The sequence below is a fragment of the Austrofundulus limnaeus genome, unplaced genomic scaffold, assembly GCF_001266775.1.
Source record: "Austrofundulus limnaeus strain Quisiro unplaced genomic scaffold, Austrofundulus_limnaeus-1.0 Scaffold1618, whole genome shotgun sequence".
Classification (NCBI taxonomy): Eukaryota; Metazoa; Chordata; class Actinopteri; order Cyprinodontiformes; family Rivulidae; genus Austrofundulus; species Austrofundulus limnaeus.
The window spans coordinates 38,511-47,351 of NW_013954020.1; the positions used below are offsets into that span (position 1 = coordinate 38,511).

The 8,841-nt window shown below is 41.1% G+C and overlaps 1 protein-coding gene across 1 annotated transcript in view; it reads right to left on the bottom strand.

Annotated features, from left to right (window-relative positions):
• Positions 1-8,651, bottom strand: part of lrrc45 (leucine rich repeat containing 45) — a 29,030-nt gene extending 20,379 nt beyond the window's left edge. Inside the window, exons 1-4 of the mRNA XM_014033077.1 lie at positions 8,449-8,651; positions 6,653-6,910; positions 3,335-3,396; positions 3,186-3,256 (exon numbers count right to left, since the gene is read on the bottom strand). Coding sequence (XP_013888531.1) covers positions 3,186-3,256; positions 3,335-3,396; positions 6,653-6,881 — 362 coding nt within the window. The 5' untranslated portion in view covers positions 6,882-6,910; positions 8,449-8,651. The remainder of the gene's footprint in view (positions 1-3,185; positions 3,257-3,334; positions 3,397-6,652; positions 6,911-8,448) is intronic.
• Between the last annotated feature and the right edge of the window lie 190 nt (positions 8,652-8,841).

An 8,841-nucleotide genomic window follows, 5' to 3' on the forward strand; every position in this document is an offset into this window, starting at 1 on the left:
GTACTATATAACATTTTAGACACATTCTGGACAGTTTATCAGCTAAAAAAAGTTAATTTTGGGGTAGTCCAGTCTGCTCTGTCCTTTCTTGTAGACTGCTTCACTGTTGAGTCTCCAGTCTGCTGTCCAGATGAACACCAGGGTATTTATATTCCTCAACCACCTCCACTTCTTCTCCCATAATGGAAACAGGGTTTGATCTGAAATCTACAATCATCTCTTTTGTTGACATTCAAGGTGAGATGATTGTTCCCACACCATGTCACAAAGTGGTCCACCAGCTCTCTGCAGTTGTTGGGTGTATCAGAGATGGACAGGAAGCTGAGGACAGTCATCTGAGTATTTCTGTAGATGACAGCAGTCTGACTTGTGCTGAAGTCTGAAGTGTACAGTGTGAACAGGAATGGTGAGAGTACAGTTCCCTGTGGTGCTCCTGTGCTGCTGACCACCTGGTTAGACACACAGTCCTTCAGTCTCRYAAVCKGTGGTCTGTTTGTCAGGTAGTCTTTGATCCAGGTGATTGATCCTGAGTCTTCTGGAGTTTCAGACAAAGCAACTCAGGCTGAATTGTGTTAGGTCCTATTCACACCTGATAGTCCGGTAGACTTGGTTCGACTGGGGACCAAAACTGCAAGCTTTGTTCACATTTTCTGGTGGTGCGGTTCGAATTCACACTGCACTCTCTCACTCGAACTAAACCCTGGAAACATGCTGTTCCCGCCCTCACCTGTGGGGGAGCAGCACAAAGAACCACTGAAGGAATCAACACGAAAACCTCAGAAGAAGACATGGAGCGCAACTTCCTTCTTCCAAAATGTAAACAAACAATAGTAACGTTATATTTTAGTGGTTATAGGGTTTATTTTTAGTTGTTGGCAAATGTGCTAAACAAATAGTCTTCAACAATGAGCTCAGCATGAGAGGAAGATGAGGCTGAACCACGGAGAATGTTGTTTTTACACAAGGCGGCTGAGGAAGCTCCGTGTTAATCCAGTAGGAGCGCATCCAGCTCCACAGTCATGATGTCCACCTTATACAGTCGTCCAGCGAGGTATTTACACCATATAAGTACATTTAWTACTGTTATTACTCAGAATGTCCTGCATTATAGTCCGTTTCCTGCTTTTGGAGCTGTCTCTGGTCCGCTTAGTGTTCACACATGAAATCAAACTGCACCAGAGTTCGTTTAAATCTAACAGAGACCTAGGTTTTCAGGTGGACCAGAGTTCGATCATTTGGTCCGAATCAGAGTTCGATTACGCGTTCACACCTCCACAAACAAACTGGACTTTCCTGGCAAACGAACTAGAGTTCGATTAAATCGGACTAAACAGTGCAGGTGTGAACACGACCTTAAAAGCAGTGGAGAAATCAAAGAACATGATGCTCACAGTGCTGCCTGCTTTGTCCAGATGACAGTGGGTTTGTTGAAGCAGGTGGATGATAACGTCTTCAACTCCAACTCCACGACAATTCGCAAACTGCAGGGGGTCCTGATGTGTGCTTGTTTGCTTACTCAGGTGGGCCAGCAGCAGTCTCTCTAGGATCTCTGTTCTCTCTAGAACATGTGATCCACAAAGCTGTACAACAACTATAACATTGTGGGCCCTGCCATGTGGACCCATGTATCAGACTTAATACAACACCCCGTGTCACACTGCGTCACAACATCAACTGGACTGCAGGTTCACCACTTCATCCATAGGCTGCTTTAACACTATAGAGTACAGTGTACACAACACAGGGCTGCATTTCAAGTCCTTTTATATTCAGTAAAGAACCTCAGTTCTGCATTACCACATCTGACCAATGTGTGTGTGCTTACCTGCATTTATTCTCATTTACCTGCATGATATTATTTCATACAACCATAATAATAATGTAGTGAACATAGGCTTTGAAACCTTGGGGCAACATCAGGTCTCACCCAGAAAAATATATATATTTTTACTATACTATAAAAAAGAAAGTTTGTAGTTTGTCTACAAAACATAAATCAAACATTAATTAATGAATTCCTTGTTGCACTTTGAGTAGGGATGGCGTGATTCAATCGTCTATCGGTGATTGAAGGGTTGGAATGCAATTTTCTTTTTTAAGGGCGATCTTTTTAAATTAATTAAATGCTGTGCCAGGGATGTAAAATAAATTTTATATGTACCCTTCTCTGTAAATTAAAAAGTTTTAATCATCATCATTGTGCTCTGTGCAAATCAGGGAATAAAATAACAGTACTGCGTCTCTGTTTTTTTTCTTGGAGTCGGAGCCAACGTGCGCAGCTCCTCTTCACGTCTCTCTTCTCGTCATTTTCTTGCTTTGGTGCGCCACAAATGACTCAAATAGTGATATATTATAAAGTTTAGTTACAAAACTAATAATCCATGACAATCATACATTTGAACAAATAACTTTAACCAGTTACGAACTGGACCGGAGAGCACTCCCTCACCCCTGCTCATCCCTGTCACTCTGTGCACAGGTCGAACTTTTCACCCCCCTCCACATAAGAACACTTACGATTTATATGGTGTGATTGGTCTGAAGTTTGTGGGAGTGTTTGTTTGTGCTAAAAGCGCTCAGATGCAATCACTCACTTAAAAAAAAGAGAGAAAAAAGTGAGTTGTTTGAATGCCGACTACCAGGAAGCAGCGATCATAAAGATGGTCAAACGGCCACAACCTCATAAAAGGGATAAAACAGACGATTTTCACAGTGAAATCTGACTGATAAAAACTTTTGAGCTTAATCCTGGACCAGTGTGTGGATAAACAACATCGAGTGACGAGTGTCTGACTTTTTTTCCCACATTGGATTCCCTCAGGGTAGAAATCCCCTGTAGTGACGTATACAGCAGCGGGGAGGGGGGTTTCCCAGGAGCTCGGCGCGGGGGTCTCAGGAACTATGAAAGGTATGTGTGAACACCAACGCTGAATAACCTCGGAATTTACAAGTGACTTTAGAAAAAAGAAGCCATCGCTTATAATATGTGGACCTGTTTGCTTTTTTTTCTTTTTTTTAACAATGTAACTGCGCATGTCTTATCAGCTGATTGGATCGTCTATCAGTGATAGCCAGTGACCATGATCTTATGATCTGAAAATAGGGACAATTTCCCATCCCTAACGTTTAACGACAAACCAGCAGCGTGAAAACATGAGTATATACTGTAACAGACAATGACTTACCTACGCAGAGTTCTGTTAGTCGCCAGCAAGCTTCCCAGAACCTCCGCCCCCACTGACCTGAGATTATTTCCCTGTGAACAATAATGACAGATAATAAGACAAACTTCTGTCTGTTCAGTCTGTAAAGTGCATCATTTTAGTGTTGGTACCTTTAGATCCAGAACCTTTACAGTTGTGTTTTCAAACAGTCCAGTCAGGAGGATTTTGGCACCTAAAATCCACACGAACAAAAACAGACACCGTTGTGACGTCAAACTTTTATTCCAGTTTTGTGAATTAAGTTTATAATTTTTTATTAACTTCCTCTTATACTAAACGTGAGATCCAGAAGTTTGTTTCAGTCTATATGATGATGTGAAAGTACAACCGGACCTAGAAAGGGTAAGAAAAGTTCTGGAGGCTGTTAGATTTAGGTCATGGTCAGGTTATTTATTTATTTTTTGGTGGGGGGGGGGGGGTGTGGGCAGCTGTGGCAGAGTGGTTAGCAAAGTCGTCCTGGAACCGTAAGGACACCGGCTCGATCCCCCGTCCAGCCCTTTCAGTTGTTGTGTCCTTGGGGAAGACACTTCACCCACCTTGCCTGCTGATGGTGGCACTGGTGCATGGCAGCCCCACCTCTGTCAGCGTGCCCCAGGGCAGCTGTAGCTTGCCTCCATCAGTGAGTGAACGTGTGTGTGAATGGGTGAAGGTTTGAAGTGTAAAGCACCTTGGGGTCCAAATGGACTTAATAAGTGGGGTGTAACGATACATCGATCTATATCGATATATTGATTTGAATGGTTCATGATTCAGTTATATTGAGGCAAAATGAAAATATTGATCTATATCGTAATCGTATGATCAATGTGAATTGATTTCACATGCCCATCTAACACAGTCATTGTGTTAGATGGGCATGTGATATCAATTCACATCGAGCACATCATATTGCATTACATTGATCACAGACTTGTGAATTGAATTGAATCAAAACTGTATCATGACAGACTTTGTGATATTGAGAAATATCGAATCGTTGTCCAAACAATCGATATAATATTGTATCGTGATAAAGCTAGTGATTTGCACCCCTACTGATAAGGCGCTATAAGTTCAAGCCATTTACTTTTTTTAAAACTTTTATTGAAGGCCAGTAAACAAGTAGCCTGGTTAAAATCAGACCCTGTCCTTCACTTTGCTTCATACGAGGGTCTGGACTTGATCCTACAGAGGAGCGATCCTTGCAGGAGGCGTGGCCTCTGCTGAAGCATGTGTGTGTTGTCGCTGTGAAGGAGGCTAAGCTAAGACGCTAACTGGAAATCTTGTGCGCTGTAAACAACCCTACTGAGAGGAGAAATATACCGAGCTGAACGAGACGACTGTAAATGAGAGCTGCTGCTTTGTCAGACTAATTTATTTTAATTTGAAGCCTTATCAACACAGACTGGCTTCATTCACTTCCTCCACTGCTGTATGCTAAAATAACTAGCAGACACTGAGCAGAACATCAACGTCATTCAAAACTCCTCCTTCTGTTCTCTGATTGGTCCAGGTAAAATAAACTACAAACAGACACTGCACAGAAAATCTATGTTCTGTTCTCTGATTGGTCCGGCTAAAAATCTGCCAGTGAAATCCTTGTCTATGGGAGAAATCCCAGACGGAGAAGGAAACTAGAACTGAGCGGAGCTGTAGGAAGGCAAGGACCAGGATAATAAACAAGCAGTGGACATAAATAAGAACAAAAATAAAACAACAAAATAACATAAAACACATAAATAAGAACATACGGTCACATGGTTTCCGTGCACACCAGTAGTTGTATTTACCTGAGCGGGGCCATCATAATGCTCATGTGGCCCTCAGTGAAAAGGAGTTTGACACTCTGGTGTAGAACCTCTGAAGGTTAAAAATATTAATTCAGCTGGGAAGTTTAAAGTCATGATGACAATCAAAGTAACTGCAACCTTTTTTGATTTTATTTTTTAGTTTTTTTTTTGTTTATGTGTGTCATCGGAGATAAAAATAACATAATACATAAAACTCATCACTCACTACCAAACAACCACTGAATAATTTCAAGTCATTTGTTTACATATGAACAGTAACAAGGACACCTCAGGAAGTCTGTAATTTAGTTGTAAACAGAGGGAAGGAATATTTGCTGTTTCTAATGCAATTTTTATAAAACCACTGATGAGTTGGATTTACTTTAACCCCCAAACAATCTTTTTTTTTTTTACTTTTTTTTGTTCCTCTATCGGAGGAGTAATACACTTTTTCCCTCTCTCTCTCTCCTTCCCTCCCTTATCTTTCTCTGCTCGGAGCCTCCTCTACTTTTTCATTCGAAACCAGAAATTATGGATTTATTTTTATGGATTTGGTTAGCTGGTCTCTTAATAAATCTTTGGAACAAAGTTTTCTTCCATGGGAGGACATGTCAAAGGTGGGACCTCTGTTCTGGATATATATCTGGACTCTGATCACTGGATTCTACAGATTGGCTTGGTGGTCTCCTGGTGGTCTACAAAACAGTGTTGGTGGTTATTCAGGCCATTTCCTGGCTGCCTGACCAATATGAAGGATTGCCGTGCTATCAGCACTCAGACTCACACTGTGTGCAAGCTGGACTTGGTCTGCACGTAGTTCTGCTGAGGGTCATGGGCCAGCTGTGGTCCCTGGACTTTACTGGTGAGATAGAATTGATCTTGGAGAAGGTGAGAGCTCGGCTTGGTGGGATTGTCCACATTATTTGTCTGATTGGATTCACCACAATGAGATGTACCAGAGGACATTAAGGCAGATGGATAATTGTGATTGGCTGCCTGACCGAAAACATTTTCTTCTGTTCCCAAACAACTGATTACAGATTTGGCTCTCCCCTACATGGCCTTACAGAGCTGTGGATCTAATTTCTCCTGGTGTTTACGTCGACTTGGCTTGGTCCCCACCTCTCCCCTCTCACTCCCGTCTGTAATCTGATCTCTGAAGGTCAATCTGGAGCTGCACAGAATGAACAGTTAACACCAGAATTCTGAACTTTGGCTGAACTATGGATTTTTTGGGGGAACTCGATTCTTCGGACTCATTCTTCAGATATTCACACAAGTGCATACAACATTCATGGCTTCAGATACACGCCCTCTAAACTCACTTACCCCTCTGGCTAACAAATGTGCTGTGCAGAGGGTTTTTATAAGCACCATAGAGTGTCACATTTGGTTGATATAATATGATGGTTTTTTTCCTCAGCTAACCTCCTGTGGTATTTTTGTTTTTGTTTTTAAAGTTAGTGTGACCCCTGCTGGTTGCATGACCTGATCACCTGATCCTCCCATGTTTTAGTCACATGTGTCTTCTTGAATGGGTGTTCTTAAATGTAATTCCATTGTGCTCCATACAATGACAATAAAGGCATCAATCAATCAATCAATCAACATGTGACCACTCTGTCAGTGATCTCAGTGTAAACTCAAAAACTCACGTACTTTCCTCACTGAGCATGCAGTCACTGAGCAACAGCTCTGTGAAGACAGTGTCCTGCTGTAAAGCGCTGGCCAGAGCAGAGCAGGTATCTGGAGACAGACTCAGTCCTCTCAGGTCCAGTCTGGAGCTGTGAGCTGTCCTGCTCTCCTGAAGCTGGACCACCACGCTCTCCTGAGGCTTCACACCTCCATCTTTACACAGTCGCAGGTACGTCTGCCTGAAATTCTCCATCTTGAGTCACCCGATGAGCTTCCTCGTAACTAAAAAATGCAATAAATGAAAAATAAAAATGTAAAATAATTTAAACATTTTTTATCATTAATTTGTTCATTTCAAAGCAAAAAGTTAAATATTTTGGTGAACTGGTTCCAGTCTAGAAAGATTTGCAGTATTTCTGTGTTGTGTGTGTCTGTTTTTCAGCCAGTTTCAAGTGAAATAATTATGAATATTGTAAGTAATTTCTTTAAATTACCTGACTGGACCCACTAACAAACAAGATTCTGACAAATTAAAATAAGTCCAATACTCAAACGCTACAGCAGTTCACTGGGAAACACTATAACAAGACTGACTTTCCATCATGACATCATGTCAGTCAGGGCTCCGCCCACAACACATTATCACTGTCTGTTTATTTTGTGTTGTTTAGAATGGGTGGGCGATACTATGAATTTTGTTATTGATCCGATAAATGCAGGGCTAGTATCGCCAGTTCTGTTACTTGTCATGAATATTTTGTGATTTTGCCTTTAGTTAATTATGATTAAAAACACGGAACAAATATTTTTGACAAATTGAAATGTTTTGTAATAACTGACTACAATAACTACAATAGCTAGATACTATCCTAGCATCTGACGTGCGTCCAATGTGTCTAAAGTAGCTGGAGGTGGAGCATCGACCTGTCAGAGAGACTCTGTCATGTGACTCTCTCAATTTCATCCATCCTTGACAGACCAGCAGAGAAAAACAAGCAGGAGGTTCCTACCAATGCACATCTTTCCACACTTTGCTCAGACGAGCGTCTGTAGTGATTTCGATGGTCGATATCATGAGTGATTTTAAAGCGCACAAGCATCCAGCTTGAGGTGGTGGACGCCTTTTTGATGTGCAAAACTTTCTGTCAGAATGCAGCATAGCTCCAAACAATTCAGAGACTGCATTACCAACTTTAGTTTTCTTTTTATTTGTGAAAAGTAATGTAATTAGTGCAAAAAATGTAAATCTCATTATGCTAATAATGCTACAATCCGATACTCATCTTGGTATTGATACTTGGATCGATACGTCCAACACTATTTTTTTGTATTTTATTGGTAAACAAGATCACCATGTTTACAAAAAATGCATTGATTGTATATAAAGAGCTAACTACAACAGGTAAGATATTGACTGTTCATAACATGCATAGAGAATCCCGCTCCAAAGGATCAGAACTATCCATTTAAAACTTGTTTTTTCTGTCAGTAAAATACTCTTCAGATAACTTATAAGTGCAGTATATAAATGTTCAGAAAGCTGATATTTGGATCACATATACAGAATCTACGGAACCACTTTTTGAATATTAGGAGACTTCTTCTCTTAAAGTTAAACCATTAAATTAATAAAACTAATTATGCTGTGAGCGTTAGGCTAATATTTATGACCATTTCAAAAGAAAAACATTTGAGTTTTTAACAAACACGTAGTTCGGCGGCGATTTCATTCAATTATTCAGCTGCTGTTTTAAAGCACAAACACCATATCAGACAAACATGAAACAAAACAACAAACTAAACAAACAAAATAAACTGACCGGGAAACCAGGCGACCGAGAAACCAGGAAGTGAAGTTTGGGCGCAAAGCATCATGGTCAACGTAGTTAAATATGTTTAACTAAGCTTCCTCAGCGAATTAAAGCTGCTTATAACAAAGAGAGGAAAAACACTTGTTTGTTTTTAAAGTCAAATTTAGGATTTGATAAACTGATGATTGATAAACTGATAAACTGATGATTGACTGAATGTGGGAGGGGTTTGATCCTTGGACCTGCCAGCAGGTGGCGGCAGAGCTGCGGTTCTGTTCTGGACCTGCCAGCAGGTGGCGGCAGAGCTGCGGCAGAGCTGTGGTTCTGTTCTGGACCTGCCAGCAGGTGGCGGCAGAGCTGTGGTTCTGTTCTGGACCTGCCAGCAGGTGGCGGCAGAGCTGT